The sequence below is a fragment of the Syngnathus floridae genome, chromosome 11, assembly GCF_059516105.1.
Source record: "Syngnathus floridae isolate MCC-2025c chromosome 11, RoL_Sflo_1.0, whole genome shotgun sequence".
Taxonomy (NCBI): domain Eukaryota; kingdom Metazoa; phylum Chordata; class Actinopteri; order Syngnathiformes; family Syngnathidae; genus Syngnathus; species Syngnathus floridae.
Window position 1 is genome coordinate 9,168,133 of NC_142423.1, and position 21,013 is coordinate 9,189,145.

The 21,013-nt window shown below is 41.5% G+C and overlaps 1 protein-coding gene across 5 annotated transcripts in view; it reads right to left on the minus strand.

Moving 5' to 3' along the window:
* The window catches only part of kcnab2a (potassium voltage-gated channel subfamily A regulatory beta subunit 2a), a 44,028-nt gene that overhangs the window by 19,676 nt on the left and 3,339 nt on the right, over nt 1-21,013 (minus strand). For 3 of the 5 annotated variants that reach the window (XM_088389452.1, XM_088389453.1, XM_088389455.1), the window contains 2 exons: nt 10,214-10,383; nt 8,970-9,011 (listed from right to left, as the gene is read on the minus strand). In XM_088389452.1, coding sequence (XP_088245578.1) covers nt 8,970-9,011; nt 10,214-10,290 — 119 coding nt within the window. In that variant the 5' untranslated portion in view covers nt 10,291-10,383. Of the gene's footprint in view, nt 1-8,969; nt 9,012-10,213; nt 10,384-19,858; nt 20,136-21,013 lie in introns of those variants that run through there. The other 2 variants (XM_088389456.1, XM_088389457.1) reach the window with 2 other exon arrangements.

Below are 21,013 nucleotides of genomic sequence, written 5' to 3' on the forward strand. Positions count from 1 at the left end.
AATCAACAGAAGAGCTATTTTTCATTTTGCGCCCCGTTTGGGTGTTTTATTCGGCTATTTGACTCTCGCCAGAAAAAGCAATCGTTGCGAACCCCCTCCCCCCGGTTTTAATATTCATTGATAATAAAAGGGTCGTGTGTGAAAGCACGCTGTGTTTAAATGAGCATATAAATTCAACTGCTAAGCAGTCAGTCAATAAAGACCAGCTTGGCAGCCTTTGTTGACTTGCTGCTTGCTGTGAGTTAGGCGAGTGAAATATACAACACCGGTGACACACTAATAATAATAAAATCTTCTCAAACTTCCTCCCTAAATAAAATTAATGTTTTCTGTTTTTTAAATCCAGATACTTTTGTGCACCCTTTAATAAAATACATTTTTACAACACCACTGTTGGGAAATTATTTCACACCCAGTAATAAAGATGCTTTGGAGCGCTGCAGGATACATAAAATTAATTCATGGTTTGATAGGAGAGTATTCAAAACATGCTATTCTGATCTTTGCATAATCGCTTAGAGTGCATGTGTTAAGTTGCTAATGAGACACACGTGATTTAGGTGACTCAGAATTCCTACCTCTCTTCATATCCGTGCAACAACGTAACAAAGCAACTGCTATCAAGCCCACAATATTACTTTTTTTTGGAGAAGTAAAACAAATAATACAGAACAAACCTGTCCTTTTTTTATTTTAATTGCCTGTTTGGTGGTTATTTGAAAATCGACTGTGCTGCTAAAATCCCTCTCAAACAATGTGAGCGAATGCAGAACACCGATAGGGCCCCCGATTTATTCACAGTGCGGAGGAGGAGGAAGAGAAGGGAACAAGCTGCATATATGTGCATGTGCCAGCACACGCACAAACATACACAGACGCACAGATTTTTTCCATCACGACTACCGCTACACAATATTGCATCCGCAGTCCAAATTTTATGTGCAAATTTCAACAAAAGACAAGAACTAAAATCTATGAGTATAGTAATTACTTGAGATAAGAGTTGAAACTTTTTTCGGGCTCCTTGTTACTCAAAATGATTATTTAGCTAATTATCTTTTCCCATTAACATGAACATGCCATTAATCCATTCCAGCCTCTACAAAATGTGTTGTTTTAAGAAAAATATAACTAATAAAATATTGTAATAAAACATACAAAAGTGACATACTCAATTTGAATGAAAGAGTTTCATTTTTTTCTTTTTGCTTGCATAATAACTTATCTATGTGTTTATTATTATACTGTCTGTCTACATGTGTTACTTCACTCTTTATGGATCGAGGCAAAAACAAGCTTGTTGTGACTGCCAGGATATTTCTTCTTATCATGTAGTATAAGAACAGTTAATCTTCTTCAAGCATTTTTCTCGCTCAAACCCTCTTTATTAATGCTCAAATGTAAGTTTAAGTTAAATAAGAAATTCCATACTTTGATGACAACACCTACGCATTCACACGGAATTAGTCCTTTCCTACAGCTGCGAGGTCGTGCAGCGTCACCGTGTAGGAGGATTTAACACCAGAAAATTAATTAAAAAAATTAACAAAAAAAAAACCATATAACTCGAATTCTAAGGGTGTAAGGAAGTATAAATACAGTTAAAATATTAATAATAAATATATTCCCTATTTCATTACATTTTCATATTTTTAAAAGTCTTGTTTATGCAGTGTACAGTGCGGCAATGAACACTACTGTATGGACATTCTTCCGTTCCACCGTGCATCCAGCCTCTGTTTGCTACGGCGACCCTTTGACAAATCAATGACGCCGTACCATAATGAAGCCACTGGAGAACACAGCAGGAGGTACAGCTCCGACAAGCGACACCCCTACCCTCCTAACCCTTTTCCCGTGCAAGCGGCAAAACGGCAAGCGGAGAGAGAATGGCCGCTTTAATTGACAGAGTGTTTAGAAGGCACTCTGACCACAGAGGGAGCACTGTCACGAGTTGTCATCCTTCAGCACAACAGCAGCATTATCTCTAAAAATAGGCACTGGCTCTTTGAATCAGTTTGACAAAAGCGAGAGTGGGCCTGATGCAAAGAGCACCCACGGCGTCATAATGGAAGATGGGGAGTAAATATAAATGCAACAAAATTTGATATTGTTGCATGCCAGCGCATGAAAAGTTGCTTGCAGCAGAGATTCCGAGCTATTGTGCTGAGAGAGACCATTAGGAAAGCCATGGGGACTGATCCAAGTTCACCTAATTGGTCTGAAAACTATTATTTACAAGAAACAATGCAGATTTACTACGTATCCTCCCTAGCAATGTATTGGCAGAACCGTTGAATGATCTTCAATCTTAGACGGGCTACCAAAACTAGCAAATTAGCTATATAGTAGTTTATCCATACTTGAACACCAAGAGTGCAGCAAAACATATAGAGAAACAATATGACAATACTAAAAATATTATTTTCTTTCTTCTGGATGGATGGATGGATGAATGGATGGATGGATGGATGGATGGATGGATGGATGGATGGATGGATGGATGGATGGATGGATGGATGGATGGATGGATGGATGGATGGTTATAATTTGCCATTTTCTATTATTATGTGTATGGCGCACTTGACCTGGTTGAGTTAATACTCTCTCTGAGCCGATCTTGTATCTCTGTATCCATTTGTAAGAAAGCTTCGGCAGAGTTAATGGGCCAGGACATCAAATGTGGCAGAAGGTGATTACTAGTGCGGCACATACTCTGGATTAAAGCCCTATCATGTGTGAGCGTCTGCCAGCTGTCCAACTGAAGGTTTAACTTATACTTTCTCACCAGGATTTGAGGAAACCTTGCAAGATCGAATCGCTGGGGTGGGGGATGGAACATGTGTGTGTGTGTGTGTGTGTGTGTTGTACATGTGAAGCAAGAGTGTGAGCGGGTTCAACGGAGTTAAAGGAAAGTAACGTGATGTCCGACAGATTGACAGCAATGATTGACAGATGTTGTAATGTACCCTGAAGGGCCAGCTAAGCATTCCTAATATCTGCCAGGACAATCATTTCAGCACCATGGAAAATCGCCAACTCTTCCACTCTCGTAAAGTCAAAACTTAGAAATTCCTGCTTTGGAACTAAACATAATACAGTAGAAAATTTCACATAAATTGGTGCTTGTGAGTACCAAGCCAAATAGGTCTGTGCCCCCTCTCTATAAAAAAAAAAAGAAAAAAAAAAGAAGTGAATTTGGCAAAACAGCATAATTAGAAGCAACACTGATTTATCAAAATCAATAGCAACATTCTGCATGTTAAAAAATAATGATAAAAAAACATTCTTCATGGTTTGGATGTGAAAAAGTAGCACCCTCTGGTGGATAAAGAGTAGGCATCCATCCAAATTGAAACGTTAACATAAAAGGACTGCATTACTTTATACTATGATAAAGTCACATGTCCATTTTTTTTGTGTATCTTGCCATTTTAGGCAATTTTTTAAATCAAAATAAACACTCTCCTTCATTCAAGCCAGCCAAAGCATCTTTTGATTAAAAAAAAAAAAAGTGAATGGCACAAAACGTTTAACGGAGCTCATTGTACTCTTTAAAAAGACTCAACACAAAAATAACAAATAACACCAAATGTGGGCACTCCTGATAGGATGCAAGGGAGACACGCTAGTCACATCTGTGAGCAGCCATTGCGTCAATTTGTGAATCTGTGGAGAGCATGTGAGATATCCCTGCAGATGTGTGCAGCAGAGCACAGGAGGACTTGCCGCTGTCCCAGATGACACATCTAACAGAGCAGGGGTGCTGAGACATGCAAAAAGAGGACAGGGAAGCCCTTTGTCCTTATATAATGCAATTATGTAAGGTAAGCCAAGCCTTTTGGCACTCCATTTTAGCATATTGTGTATTAACAAAGATGGGTGAACTGGAAGGACACCAAGATAAATCTGTATAGTTCAGAGGCCCACACTTCATCAGCATGCCAGCTATTTAGAAAATGTCAAAATGATCTACCTACAATAAAAATAATTAAAAAATATTTCATTTCAAAATAAATAAAAAAATAAACTGGCTATTTCATCAAATGATTAATTATTACGAAAGAGTGTAGATGGAATCATGATGTTGAAATTCTCAAACATAAACAAATACAAGAAAAAAAAAAGGAATTGTAATACCTCTTGCCAAAGAAGCCCTCAGACTTGATAATAATTAAACAGAAAAAGCTCAAAGAGGAACGGAACACCAACTCCCTCTAACGGTCTCTACCTGCATCTGACAGAACGGTGCCAAAATTGAAACAGATCTCATCCATTCATCCATTTCCCACACTTTTGTCTTCATTGAGATCACGGGGAAGCTGGAGCTGATATTTGGCGGGTAAAAAAAACAGGGTGCACCCTGTAGCATTCGCCAGCCAGCTCGTCTGCTCCCTACCGTCAAAATATAATTAAGTACAATATAAACGATCAAACTTCTCTCACTCAGTAAGTAAAACAGTTTGATAATGAGTCCATAAAAACAGTTGACTGATTATAGAGAAAGGATGATGGTGAAACACAGCTACCTACGTATAGCATGCTCGCATGAGCGACCAAATGGGGGTCATTATCATGTCCATTAGTGCAAGTAGCATTGAAGATCCATACTTCACTCTCCATATACAGTCCGTCGCTCAAACTGGAGACACGCTGCTTCCCGTCTGGCCTCACGCAAGTCAAACTGTCTCCTTTTGCTCAGCCATATTGAAGAATGTGACAACAGAACTGCAGACATTGCAATGATCATGCTGGTTGCTTGTCAGGTGCAAATACACAACATCGCTATTTGTGTATGTATCAGAAATGATATTGTTCTTATTGTACTGATAATCCAGACACCATTTTATTTCAATTAATAATCTTTAAAAAGTTTTGGAAAGTCCGCTGTAAAGTAGTTCAAGAAAACTTCTATTTCCCAATGCTGTGGCCAGTGAGGGTACAGTTTGTCTTGATGAATAAATGATGAAAGTAAGTAAATGAGAGTAGAGTAGTAGTAGAGTAAATGATTTATAATGCCACTAACATACTGATACAGTATATTTGTTGTCTTAAAAACGTGAAAGATAAACCGGCGTTGCAACATACAAGCCTCGAGGACCACTCAAGACTCCAGCACCAGTATGCTCTGATTGCCATTTTGTGATGTCGTTTTCTAAGTTTGAAGTCACATGAAAGTCGAAAACTGCTGCGATCGAACTGTCACCTCTTCAGTAATGGCGAGACAGCGGCGGACTGATTTCAGCTAAGGAGTTTGGTAGAGTTGGAGTTTGGAAACAGCATGAGGAAAAACTTTTAATTGTGCTTTCCCTGACACATGTCGCACCGTGACTCAGTAAAGGCACATCCTTGAAGTACACACTGAAGCGATCTAGCTCTCGAACGAGACTAATTCCCCCCAGATCCCATCATGGAATCAAATTGCAGAGCAAAAAAGCACCAGACTGCTTTTTGTTCAGTCACTTCGCAACCAGCAACCATTTGAGTCCCACTCACAAAGATGCTAAGTGATGTGCAAAGTAACAGTTATAAAAGATCTTCGCGACCGTTTTGACTTTGCAAGCACTTTAAGATTGGTCTTCATCCATCCAGTAGAGACGTTCTTATAAACACAGCAAGCCACCACATTTTTTATGGGCCGCATAACTTCTCCAGATGCAGATATGCACTTGTCCAAGACCACCCAAAAAACAAAGTTGCATTTCAAACTAAACCCTAGCATCTCCACCCAGCCAAGTCTCAAACATCCGGCCTCCTCCGAGCACATACTTCACCGCTCCCCCTTTGTGCTTTCTTACCTGTACTTCATGCCTGTCTGATAGGACACGCACTCTTCCAGGGCTAGGCCATTCATCTTCAAGAAGTCTTCCAAATTCTTGACTTGAGCAGCGATCCTCTGTTCCCGCAGTCGCTGCAGCTCACCCTGGTCGGCGGGTCTGGTCGGGGGCTGGTTGAGCCCCTGGTCCGAGTGGTAGCGGTTGATCCCGCTCCGGATGCTCTCGCTGTACGTCATGGACAGCATCTTTCCGCTGCTGCTGCTGTTGCTCTTGCGAACGCCGCTGCTCGGCGCTGACGGTTTGGGGATCTGCAGGTTTTCAGCAGGACAGTGACCGGACTTGAGCGCGCTGGGAAGCCCCTGGGGGCTACCGGCGTAGCCTCCCGTAAACATGCCGACCCCTCCCTCCCTTCGCTTCCTTGACAAATAATGAAGAAGCTAAAGAGATGGAGGTAAGGGTCCACCCTCCTAAAATAGCAACCTTCTCCGATTTGAAAGGAGCTCTCGTGTTCCGGGCGGTACAATGGCCATGCATCCTGTAATCAACACGGGCCCGGAGCCCCCCGCACCCGCCTCTCCCTCCCCCCCGACAGGTGCGCCACGGGCAGGGTGACACTGATAGGCCGCATTCAAGTGCTCAAGAAACAGGACACATGCCATTCAAGACATCCAGACATGCAACTAGGAAAACGTGAACACAATCCCACTCGGAGAGGACAATAAAAGGGAAAACCGCCACTTCATTTGAATACACAAACACCAGCATGACCCAGAATTCTTGAAGCGCTTGTTTTTTATGACAACAGCAAAACTTCCAATCTTTTGTCTCCCAATCTGAAAACAGACCATCGTCTCTTAATCGCTTCTTTAATTAGCATTCCTCTGTCATCCTCAAGAGGAGTTCAACAGATATCAACAGAGGGCAACACTGTTTTCATTACGCCAATAATGCAAGGGAACAACATGTACGCACCTCGACTGGAATTTTAATGAACGTACTTGCAGTTCTACAAAAAAGCATCACTCACTTACTCGACCAGATTTGGACTTAAGGGGAACATTTTACAGCTCCATAGAACATACCAGAATCAATCATATAGTTCATAATTTGGTAGAACCATGTATTTATGTCCAATTTATCGAGTAACCTCCGGTCAAACCTTCATCATTACATTAAAAGTGCCGGAAATGTCAATTCTGTGCTAACGACAACATTAAGACAACTGTGTTGGAATAATTCAAATTTTCTCCAGGTGTACAAACTTAAGTAGTGGACTTGAAAATAGGTAGCATGCACGCTCTACATGGAAAAGCTCATCCCTCGCGCATGCATGGGCCACTGTTGGAAAGATCTTTCCACAAACTCACCCGGTTTCTTTGGGGTCGGCTCATGAGCAAGGTGGAATGGTGCGAGTCTGAGCTTATAAAGCCATACTGCACTGCCGACCGACAGAGTGGGTCCACCCAAACTGGGAGTGTCTTACTTGGAAATGTCTAAACCAATTAGTGAGTAAGGGAGCGCATCCCTTTCCTCCCCTCACTCCTCGGACCGCCATCTACCACCGCAAGCAACACCTCGACTCATCCCCTCCCGAGGAGATCTCGTGGATGAAATCCATTTACGGCGTTTAGAAGCTCTGTCCTGTTTCTGCTAGCCTCAGCAAATAATATCAGCACTGAATTATTCACCAAAGCTTTTTGCGCTAAAAGCCTCTGATTGTTGTTGCACAGGAAAGACTACTTAGAGCAGCGCGATAATCAGCTAGCATGTTGAAAACAGACACAAACACAAATGCTGAGCAACCTCGGCGGCGCTCGGATGAGGACATGTAGCGAGAGACCGACAAACCCGCAAATCACCACCTAACCGTGTGAAAACCACACTGGTGAATATGGCTGCATATTTTCAGGTTAGATCCAATTTGTTTGGATTCACATTGAGTGTGGAAGCATCAATTCAATAACCGAGATAAGAGTGCCTTGATGACTGGTTAAGCTTGCCGCACAGTTCATAGGCCGCCGTTTCCAGCACGTGTAAACATCGGCAACTTTGAATCCGTTTTGTAAACCTGCACACACAAAGCATTGATTTTTTTTCCCCCCTTCATACAGACTGTCTGGTGCTTTGTCCTGAGTAAGGTTGAGGTTAAGTTTAATGTAAGGTATGGGACATTAATTATGATGCCGTAAGCACAACACAAACACTGCGTTATCAGATTAAGCAAACATTAGGCCGCCATAGTCATCGGCACAACGGAGAGAACGAGGCTGCATCGATCGATCGGCCTTGTGTAGAGAAAGGGGGTGGGGGGGTGAGGCAGACAATTTTGCACTTAAAAATTATATAAAAAGGAGAGAAAAGTGCAAATGCAAGGCGCCAGGCTAGAAATCATTACGAGCACATTGACATCGTCTGCGCTTTTTATCACTCCGATCTGCAGAATGAGGCTTTGAGATATGAAGTCATCGGTCACCAAATAGAAGTTCACTTCTTGCACTTTGTGTTGGTTTCATCAATATCATCAACACGCAATACGCCCATTGAAATCACTGTACATCCACGATAAAAGAAACATTGTTAGCTAAAGTAGTATTATAACCTACCACTGCTAATTAGAACCAATTGTAATTCTTCCAATCCATCAAAGCTGTGCCAGTCGATTTTCAATCGCTTAATTGCGAAATGTTAAAAAAAAAAACAACAACCACATATTTCTCACATGATTTGACACAAGTGAAACTAACGTTTTAGAAAATTAACAACCAGACAAATTTATTTTAGACTCTCAATGGAGCCACCTCACTGGAGGTTAACTTCCTTTTACACTTGTCAAGGAAAAACACTCAAAAGTGACATCTGAGATACTTCAAGATTTCATGAAAACCAGAAGATTGCAGAACCAATTACTGCTGCTTGAAAAGATTTTGTGAGCGGACTCTCAACTGAATCCAAGGTCAAATCTAACGGAGATATACATTGGGTGTGCTCAAAATATTGATACCGAGATAGGTATAAAACATAAGTATAAAATCGGGACTTCTCCCTGACGCTATGGGGGATTTCAAGTGTATTGAATAATATCGGGGTACATATCGTGTAGTCACCTGTGTATCGACTTTACCTTCGGATTTGGAATGTAAATGGAAGATAAGCAGGAGGGGGTGAAAGATAGAGACAGAGAAAGACAAATACCTGTAGAACTGCAGCTGACGTTTCGGACTTCCATAGCGAGCACTGAAGGCATCGGGAGACAAGAGCACAAGTGATGGTGCTGGTTAACGTTAGCACGGAAAGGAAGAGGTTAGTAATGATGGCAGCGTGTGTTTGGGAGTGAATCGTGCAGGGATAGAGGATGCATAGTTGATCCAAGCGGAAATACAGAAAGCAATAGAGCAGCTCAAAAAAATTACGGAACTAACCAACATCACAATTCTTTCTAATTATCTTTATAACAGCATAAGATGAGACTTAGACTATCTTCTAGGTTGCAAACAATGGCGCCACTTGCTGTCCAAATATGAGAGTGCAGCTTAAGCTTGACAAAGAAGACAGTGCTGCACACTTTTACTGAACTCTTATACGAACAAAGTACATATTTCTGTGACGTTGATCCACAACTAATAACAAAACAATTTTGAAGCAATGCGCATTATAACACATTTACTGTATGTTTTGTTTTTAATTGAAAAAAATGCTTCTGACAGTTGAATCCCATTCCTTGGTGTAATGGATTCGTGCTGTGCATAAGTAACAGCAACGTCACCAAATATGTCAAATTTGAGTTATTACATCACCATGATGGGGGAGGAAGAAGCAAGCAAAGCCATCATGCGACATTGTAAATTTCATTGTCGTTTACAAGTGCAATGCAGTTACAACAAAATATAAGAGCATCCTCAATCCTTTTGTCTTTTACTAATCTCACTCTTCTTTCATTAGCTTTCTTTGTATTTTAGGATAGTCCATCTATCATATTACACTGGGCAACAAAATATTTATTAATTTTTTAAATCAGTGATTCAAGTAAACTTTTCTAGATTATTTTTTTGCTCTGATTACAAATACACCCTCATTCCTTTCTAGCATACCAGGCTTTCATAATAATGACAATAATAATACAATAATATTTTTTTTTTATATATTCCTTTTTAAAACAGTCAAAGCTAAAAATAATCATGCTGCATAGCGCAAACCTAAAAACAAAAATAGAAATATCTTAGAAACCTAATATGCTAGAAATGGTTATTTGTAAAGTCAGTGTCAAAAATACATTTACAAACACATGAGCCGTCTCTGAAACACATTGAAAACATTTTTTTCCACGCTCATTATGTGTAGGGTCCATCGCATAAAAAAAAATATTTTTGAAAAGTTTGATTCAGACGTGTTGAAAATTTTAGAGAATTTTAGGATGTTTGGCCCAGCCCTGAACTCACCTGTAGATCATTCCAGGCGAACCAGACTGTCGAAGGGAAAGGCGCGCGGGCGAGTCTGTTGTTGATTCAGGATACATGAAGGCAGGAGGAAGGGCTGGCCGCGCTAGCCTGCCAGGGGTGATGTTCTTTCACCGCAACCACAAGCGACAGTCGAGCGTCAACGTGGGCCTCTTTCAAAAAAAGAGCACAAGAAGAAAAAAGGGTTAGTACATCTTCAATAAAGCCTAAATCCAACTTCAGATTTAATTGTTTTTAGACCAAAAAATTGCAAACGTTGACACGTTGAACGTGCTGCAGAATGTAAAAGTATTTAATGCCTTGCAGCATAAAAACAATTGAAATCCATCAGTTTACTTCAGGATGAAAATATTTGCCAACAAGACTCAAAATCAAGCCCTTCATTTTGATCAAAATAATAAATGATCAGGAACACATTTCTCCCACTAGATGGAGGCCTCTCCTCATACTGCAGCTCTGAGTGGACCTGCCAGACATCAGCTTTGGCTGTGCATCCACAATACAAGTTGAAGTACCTGGATTAAAAATGGGCCTTCATTTTATACATACTATGAATATCTTTGCAGCCTTAAGAACATTTCAACTACAAAAGCATCTATAATTGCAGCTAAAAGGGAGGTTTGACGCAATGAGGAATCATAAATGTATCACTATGTTGTTAGTTTTTGTTATAATTTACTTGTGATGCGTTCGAGAGAAAATGACAGCTAACCAACTGCTTTTGGGTGACACAATTCTATAAATAATTCAAAGTGTCGGCCCTAGAAGCAGGTCAGTGCTGCTGAGAGGGCGGCTCCACTGGCTGCTTAGGTAGGTAGTGTTGGCTTGGCTCATGTGTTGTATTGTAATAAACATTTTGATCATGGAACTGTGTAACTAGGGAACTATTTTTCCCCTTCCCATTTGCGTAGGTTTGAACAGCACTGAATGATCTCCGAATGGCTAGCTGCCAAATGCTTGTCACCTCTAAGCAGAAGGGGGTAGTAACATTTTACAATACAAACTTCTGCTTAGACATGTGACAGTAATTCAAATCCCACTTAAATTGGCAGCACGGTTAATGTTACAGATCAATAGCTAATTTCAATCAGAGATGGCCTTGTGTGTCATTTCACCTATTTTTGATGTTGATTTAAAAATGCCGAGGACAGCAGAGGACAAAGCAGAGTGGCATCCGTCACCCCGACAAAGGCGTGGGATGAGTATCTCGCGCAACCTTATTTCACCGGTGACTGAGCTCAGCCCAGTCTTGGCCCATATCCCTAACGAAAGCACAAAAGGTGACTTTCCACTCCCATCAATCTCTCAAATACGTCGTCCTGAGTTCCCAAGGACTCGTTTAACCTTCCCTTCCCATTCATTTCAATCACGGCACAAAAGGAACGGCGGGCCAGCCCAGCCATCAGGTGATGACGGCGGCGATGAAGATGGCGTGACCCTGATGTATAAAAGACCCACGAGCAGATTTACTACAAGGACTACAAAGTCATCTGTCAGTGTCAAGGCATCAGGAGTTGGAGTGGGTTGTGTTGGCAGAAATCAAAGCAGGCTCTTTGGCAGAAGGGGCCTATGACTCTGTTGGGAAGTTTTTCTTTTTTTTTTATAAATAATTTTGGCACAAATACTCCACAAACATCAAAAGCAGTATGTTGTTACACTACAACAAAAAGCTCATTTGTTGTTACACATGAGTCATACAAATATTTGAATGTCTACGGTGAATTCAATATGAATCCTTCGTCACAACTCGGTAAACTGCTGGTTGTAAATAATAAAATATATATGCCTCTGAGGTGAGTTGAGGTGACTGACTGAATATAGTGTCTGTAGTTTTTTTTTTTTTTTTGCATTAAAGTAAAAGCAAGAAAGTTTAATTAGTATCTTCTCAAGTGTTTTCATTGATTGAGATGTTGTCAGCACACATGCCCGAAGTGAGCTGCAGAGGTGGACAGGCTGCTGCTGCTGCTTCTGCTGGGACTGCAGCACTGCGGTACAATACACACTCAGCCTGGTCCAAGTTGGATGGGCTCAGATTTACCGCACTAATGGGCCACGGTGCACTTTCTTAAATTGAAAGCTGCAGACTGACAAAGACGCTAGGTACAAAGAAAAATGTGAAGACAGGAGATGATACTGGAGTTAAACTGCAGGCATTGTAGTAATCCATTTATCAAACAATTATCATCTATATTCAACATTTAAAAAAAACTACTGAGTTTGTTGACATGCCCTCAAATAAACAAACAGAAACCTTTGTTCAGTGCTTTCAAAATAAATATATAATCTTAGCTGCAAAGATCATTTTGAAACCCAAACTGTGGTTTGAAACCCAAAATTATTTTTTAAACCCTAATTTTTTATCTTAACCCTTGTTTGAAAGCTTAACCCAGGTTTGAACCTCTAATTTGAAGTTGACATGGCCATTTTTAACCACTGGCAGTAGTATCAGAGCAATGACTGATCTGGAGCAGCTTTTCCTAGCTCGAAGCAAAGAAAGTATTAACACACCCACACCAGCACTGCGCCTTTGTGTGTGTATGTGTGCGTGTAGTGTGTGTGTGTGTGTGTGTGTGTGCGTGCGCGCATGCTTTTAAAACAGCGGTGTTGTTGACCTAAAGAAGGCCCGAGGCTCCAACAGCTTTGTTCACAAACTGCATATGTGGGTGCAATTTTGTAAATGGTGAACTAAATTCTAGTACAGAGAAAGAGAGGGCCATCACATTTGAACAAACTGATTACACATTTCACAGCAAAATAATAGAAACATCCCTCAGTATGGTCATTGTGACACCATTGCAAATAACAACCAAAAAAAAAAGATCAATAATGAGGAAGCAAGTGAAACAAAGTCTATTTGGCAAGCACAAAACACAGCAATGCAGAAATGGTCTCATACACCTGCGCTTGAAATGCAAAATTGAGTCACACAAGGCTGCTCTTCACATGCTCCCCCCATCCCTAAATCCACCCACACCCAGCCTGAGTGAGTTCCCTCTCGAGACGGGGCTTACGTGAGCGAGGCGGGCAGGCAGTGTTGGCCTGGAAAGCACCATACGGTGTTGGGTAGTATGTTGGCAGCAGCCGTAAACACACAGCGCTTCAAGCAGATGGCTGCCGAAGAACACACCGATATTTGCCAGGGATGTCCTACGCGGGAGTTCAGTCGGGCAACGGCGACGGGCTTGTTTCATCGTCACAATTCGGGTATTTTTTAGGATCAAACTCGGACGTGCTGACATAAAAATCCATGACAAGTGCCTCTCTAATCCTCAGTTTGTTGTTTTGTGCCGCTCTCTTAAGTCGTAAAGGCAACTCTTTCGGAATTAGTGCTGCTTGCAACAGAGGACAAAAACCATGTTGTACAACAAAGTACTAATCCTGTCTACCTAGTCAAACCGTCACACATGAACTTTATCCATACAGAGACTCTGATGGCGAACCAAAATATTTAAGGGACAAGTCACGGAATATCACACAGGTATTGCCGTGCCTGCTACAACTCTGATACGACCTCCAAAGCGAGCCAGTTCTGTATAAAAGCTCGGATCTACTGTTACGACAGCATTGATGCGGCAAAAAAAAAAAAAAAAGCTGTTCAAAATACCAGGTGAGGTTTCTGCCGAGTATACACAAACTATGCTTGCAGGTACTGCAGTGTGCTTTTGAAAAGGTGACCTTCTCAGAGTCTGCATAGGACGTGCTGTGTTTTGGAGTGGATGTCACATAAATCCGAAAAGTGGACAAAAATGTGCCTCATTTGAACACCACGCATGACAACAACAACAAAAAAGCGACCAACCTGTGTGCATAAAATACCGCCAGGAATTTGAGTGCACAATTTCCTGGTTATGATACAATACGAGATGAACGATCCCATGATGCTCATATCGCTGACAGCGGGAAGATGAATCAGCACTGGCTGTGTCCGCTTTCTTTAGCTCTTGTGCAGAGTTATAGCCTATTCCAGCATAACAAACTGGCGCTTCAACAGAAACACAATTCGATACCTGTGTAAATCACACTTTGTACTTCATACACAAGACCATTGAAAAAGACCGCCGTGGAATTGAACAGGCCAGCCTTTATGGCTGTGTAAGCCGCTGCCTATCACTGCAGAGGGTAAAGTGCTGCAGTCCACCATGAGAGCACATCAGCACACTGCAGCAGGAATATAAAACCATCATTGAAGAGAAAACAAGTAATAAACACTACAGTTGACTGAATAAGCGAGAGAAAGTAGCCCCCGGGTGAGCCAAGACACGTTGGTTGAGATGATGTAACATTTAGATAAGCACCCAGTCTCCAACGAGTCTCTTCAATACATTAAAACACCTCACTTAATGATAAATGAGGAGTCATAAAGGCTGTTTGTTAAACAACACAAATAGAAGTAGCACACAAAAGTAGCACACGTAGCTCAGTTCTGGCGGTTTAGTCAAACAATACAAAGGGATCAACTCTGATTTGGATTTTAATTCATGTCGAGCACTGTGACCTGCATTTTATGATGGAAACTTGCTGCTATACAATTTAGATGATTAATATTAGCGGTTAGGTTGTGAAATGCGCTTTATAAATATAATTGTATTGTATACAAATTCGGGTCACGCCGCTGCCGTAGGAAGACAGCTCAGTCGTATAGGAGCCAATATATAATAAAACTAGAACTAGAAGTCCTTGGCTAAAATAGTTTGAGAAAACGTGGCACAACTTCAACAACTACTAAGCTACTGCTGTCAAAAGAAATGTGTCAAAGTTTCACGTCCACATTTTGTTTATATATAAAGAGATTTGCGGCTCTTGTGTATGCAAAATAGTGCAGAAGACATTTTTTTTCTGTGCATGAGCGACAACTGCAAATTGGCTCTGGCAGAGTAAAACAGTATGAAAGTGATGTGATTAACTGGCAAATTACAATATTGTGCATCAGCCCACTCGCAGCACTCCTCACTTTGAGTCAGTGCTACTTTGCGCACTCAAAGTGGTCATTTTGTCAAGGGCAGCCGACGCGCTCACACACACGTACACACACACACACACACACACGCATGCTGTGCATTGCACAAAGTAGATGGGCATTCAATACTCACCAGTCTACATTAATAATCAGACAAGCTTTATATTTTGAAAGTCACATTTGTCCTTGTTTTACTTTGATGCTTGAAAAGTGCATGGTAAAGTTTGAAGGCTGAAGTCGACTGAATTGCACAACGACATGCACACAGTGGAACCTGTGAATTGTATATTTTGAAATTTTAGCATTATTTCCAAGGGGGAAAAAAATGAAGATAAATTCACACAAAAATCTATCGTTTGTAAACCCCAGTCATGCGTTCTTAACATTTTGTAAAAATGCCAGAAGTGACCAAAACTTTTCATTCACGAGTTTTCATTTAAGAAGAGATGCTCACATAAAAAGTTTAAAACATAAAACACACGCAACTTGGTCGCGTGGTGCTATAATACATTTCAAAATTGTGTTTGAATAAATTTGAATGTGTTTAAAGCCTTCGGGGGGACTACAAGTCTCTCTAAATCACAGATTTTCACATAACACAGGCGATGAACAAGGATTCATTGTACACTGTTTAATGTTGTTTTCTTTAAACTTCTATTTTTAACAATGACAACACGCGTGACTGTAATATGGATTAATTTAATTTCCTAAGGGAAAATTTTGTTGTAGATATGAAAAAATTCTCATCCAGCGTCACTGAATGAATTATAAGTGACCTTGGGTTTTAAGATTTATACATACGTGACAGATTCCCCCTAGAAATATTTTAGCTTTTACCCCATAGCGACAATATTCAATTGTCCACTCACACTTACACTGCTCATATCATAATGCTCCAAAGTCCAACCTTCGGATCGGGTTGCAGACGCCAGAAGAAATCCTCCAGTTCAGAAGCATCAGTTCCGCACGCTTCCTTGCGTTCGTCTGAACACATCCAGCATACGTGTGTGCGCGCGTGCAGCGGTTTGACTCGCTCACGCTCGACTTAGCGAGGTCGCGGAATCTCCCACACTTGCACGGGAATCGTGCAGCTGCTCTTTTCTAACACGTTTCTCCTTAATCAGCCAGTGTATTGATTGGCAATGGCAGAGATGCCCTTTATATGGGACGGCGTGACAGAGAGTTTGATGGCATATTATTAAACGGGCCTTAGTGAACACAAAGCTCCAGTTTCCAGCGGCTGGTTACTAATACGTATTTGTTGTGCGCTATACTGTCCAAGTGGAATAATAGCCTCAAACGGTGCCAACGGGGCAGCTGTAGTGCAGCGGATACAAACACCAAACCTTCTGTCAAAACTAGGACAAACTTAATGGCCACATTCACTGCACAACAACTGAGTGGTAGTATATAGGACGTATAGAAAAGATCAGACAATTCAGTTTTCTTCTGGAAACAGAGACCCGTATTACATCAGTCGACCTACAGAAGCCCCTTAGTGCCTGTGCGGCCGAGCAAGAGAATGGCGGGCGCCAGGTTTCCTGAGGCATGAAGGGTTAACATCTTGTTGTTTATTCATGTCTACATTTTTGCCGTGGGCCTGCCCACAGTATGTGTCAAAACCAATCAATGTTGAGAAAAAAAAAAAGCGTTTGTTGACTGATTCATGCCACCCTGGGGTAACCGTGGCTATAGCATTTATACTTTGATCCACCGTGTCTGGGCAACGAGTCCAGGTCATGCCATGGACTTCCGATGGATGCCATCTGTGCTGTTACATTAACCTTGATAAAATGTGAGACCAACAGCCCGAATGTGAGAACTATTGCTAGGTGCACTGCTGTAATCGTGAAACACCGATATCTAATGCGGTGAAAGAGTCCGATACGTTCGGGACCCAAGGAATTTACTGTACTGCCGCGTGGCTGTTTGTGTAGTCCTTGTGTGAGTCTGATACCAGTTCCTTTGTGTTATGATACTGCAAATACAGTGCCTCAACCATACCAATGAGTAGATCTTAAAGGCATCAGCTCAAACAGTATCAATTCCCCTCGCTATCCTATTTATTATGCATAAGAATTTGAAAAACTCAGTACAGATTTTTTGCAAGGATCACGGAAATGACGCATAATTTGCTTTGGCAGGCCACATAAAATGAGGTGGCGGGCTGGATCTGTCCCAAGGCCTTGAGTTTGACACCTACAGCTAATTTAAGACTATACTCATCAAGTAGAGAGTATGGCGCCTATCCGGTAGAACAGGTGTTGAATATGTGAAAGTAGAAAGCCCACCTGTCCAATTAAAGTGTGACAAAATATGGTTCCAGCGTGCATGTGATGCCGCATGGGGACTAAAAAAGCAGGCTAATGAAGCTAAACAGGCCACTAAATCTCACCAGCAGAATGATTACTGAGCTCCGTTTAGGAAATCACCCCTACTTGAGCATCCAACAGACCACAGCCATAAAGAGTGTCAGGACCTATATTAGCGTCGCATCGAGATGAGTGAAAATGTCAAAAGATGCCAGTGGCCAGTCAGTGTCATCCCAGTGATTCTGCCGCCCGAGCATTAAACCTCGGCGTATGTGTTTCAGTTACGCTCGTCACTCGCCAATCGGAGGGAAGTTGGAATAACGTCGCTATCGGCTTGCAACTGACTCTGGCCTTATTTTTAGACATTTCCCATAACCGACTTGACTTTGAGCGTTGAGCGCATGGGCAATAGTACAACTGAACTATGGGTGAATGGATTTTGTGTGTATACAGAACTAGGGCTGGCTACACACACAAAAAAAGACCGTTATACCACTAAAGAGAAAGTAATACCATGTTTGCTGACTGTTGGTAGTTTTTAGCTGACTACACATTTGATTAGCCGGCTTCGGATGATGTCGCCGGTCAACATGTCCCATAAGGACAGTGAGGACACTGCAGTGAGCAAGGGTGGAACTTTGCATTAAAAATGTAAAAAAAAAAAAAATCTCCTCTACTCCTGAGAGAGGGCATTCCATGACGATTTGAAATTTACCGACGTCGATGCATAGCCAAAAGTAATCTGTTTAGAGTGAACTCGATGCTATTTTCAAAACGTATTGCTAATCTGTTTTAAACCTCACACAAGTCATCTGAAATGCCTTGTCTTGCGTTCATGAAGTATGCATGAATAGTTTCAGGCGCAGATACATGTAGAAATAGCTATGAGTGAAGGAGTCTATCCTAAACAAACCTCATGGGAAAAAGACACCCGCGAAGTAAATGCCCAAAATAATTTTGCTGGCAAAGTACAGTTGCTACATCTACACACACATGTACAGAACATTTATTTTCTGCTTTCATCGGACACGGTATGTTTGCAGCCACCTCGTTTTTCTGTTCCAGGTTCTGCATTAAAAGAAACCTCTTGTGCATTGAAGTGGTCACTCAAACTGACTAAGTGACTGGAGAGTTGTTCTTTGTGTTGACTACTCATTGTGAGATATAAACAATAACGACTGCAAAGGGTGTGTTGGCCAAATCTGAACTCTGTTGCGCAGCAAAATGTGTAAAAATTTAGGTATGTCGGCTCAGTTGAGCTGAAAAACAATTACCAAAGCTTTAGGCTAGGTTTAGTCCCGATCAATTGCTACTGATGATCTTTTCTACTAGCCTTTCAACCACATTTTGGTTTTATGTTACCATAATCCCTGTCTTGGAACACAATATCTAACCTTATCCCCTCAGCTCAAATATATAAGTTAAACTCTAACACCCAAACCAAATACACAAGGACCATAACACAACAGAAAGCCCAAGTTGTTTTTTTACGTTTACCTTTCTGCCCTTACACCTAATACCTCATCCTATCTGCCAACTTTAACACCTATGCTGTAACCAAAGCCCCAAACACTATGGCCGCAATTTTGTCGTCAAGTAACACTCCGATCTTGTACATAGAGTAGCTTACTGCACCAAACAGAAGCACTGCAACCTCCCTGCCTCTCCTTTGCGTTCTACTTGGATCACAGCCCATCCTGCAAAGCCAGGCAGGTTGGTAGGCAAACTTGTAAACGTGAGTAAAGATGCACAGTGCAAGACCGATGAAAACCACGCACTTTTCAAAACATAAACACTGTAACCCTTTCGTCCGAGCAAAAACGACTTTTTCACTCTTACTGGGAATAGTTTGAGCTTCTCTTCTGGGTGTTGCTGGCATCAGCTAGAACTGCAGCAGTGGCAGCAGCAGTATCAGCAGGGCAGCTGAGGTGAAAAGGAATCACGCCTTCTTGCCTTTCATTTTGTCTATTTTGCAGGTTTAATCAGGCTTACAAGCCAAGAAAAGGATTCAAACTGTAGCGCATGCATAAAACATGACCGATATTCACACAACAGGGCGTAATGGAGAGAGAGCACATACCAGCATAATACGGTATGCAAAGACAGTTTTCAATGCAGCAGCCCTATCAGTCAGATAGCAAGTCAGAATTGCTGTGTACAGATGCTGCACGGGCAAGCGGGATCATCCCGACTCTCATTGAGACTTAAAGAAAGGGAAAGCAAGAGAGGGACGGAAGAAGAAGACAGAGAGAAGGAGTAAACAGCAAGAGAGTGAGCAAGAGAGAGAGAGCAAGAGACAGACACCGGCTGCATGCACCTCTGAGACAGAAATGACGCTTGGAAAAAAAAAATACCCACCTCAGTCTGCAGCGGAATCCTGACGCAGTGAGTGGAAGCGAGGAATAAATGTAAAAACAAAAAAACAGTTGCTAGCGATGGAGGAGCACCAGTGGAGAATTCCCAGGCATTGAGAGAAGATCGTGAGGTGGAATGACTCGATGAATGACACAACTCTAGCGGATGCGGCGTGTGATGCCGTGTGACTGCAATTGTGTAGCCGAGTGTGTTGAGCATCTGACAGCAGCAAGATGGAAACAAGTGACAAGGATGCGGAACAATGAGTAAGAAAGAAAGAGGTGAAAGGAGAAACATGAATAAATGTGTGAGCTGAGGGCATATGGGTTAGAGGAAATGCCCCTCCCTCCTCACAACACACACCCACACATAGACACACCTCCCTATGCACAGTCGGCACTGGACTGGAGAAGTTGACGAGTGTGTGAAAACTCAGTGGACATTGAGGACATTAAGAAAGTTTGGCTACAATGTTAGCATATAATGGCACATATGGAAATAAAATAAAAGGAGTGGCGTGTTGCGGTTCTGTCATTTAAGAAAACCAGCGGCGTTGTGTCTTCCAAATACTGCGATTGGAGGTGTCGGAAATTAATCGATTAATCATCAACAAATCAGTCATTAAATATATTGTATTTCATTCGATTATTCTATTGAATCGATGGAGTGAGCGATTCTAAAAATATTCAATTGGGACAAATCGATCATCAAATTTATTTTCGCGTACTTTATTTATTTGATTAAATCGATGGAATAATCGATTCTAAAAATATTCAATAGTGACCGCAACACCATGTGTGCTGATTCGGAATTTAAAAATAAAAAAGACTTCCTGCCAGAAAAGGCTTGTCACATTTGCTCTCAACACTCAAATTTCTGCCCTTGCGTTCAACTTCCTCTTCTGGAAACGAGCCGTGTCAGCATCGACTCGAACAAGATATTACCAAACACTTGAGCATTACTTTTCTCTGCCCTTATAACCAAGAGTGTGTTTGCACGTAAAAAGAGAAGCACATACAAACCCAAGAAACTAATTAGCACAACACGTATCCCGCTTACTTTTATCTTGGTGGTTTAAGATGCACCGATGTTAAGATTTGAATAGTGGACAATATTTACAGTCACTTCCTCCAACTTTATCAAATTTAACAAGAGCCC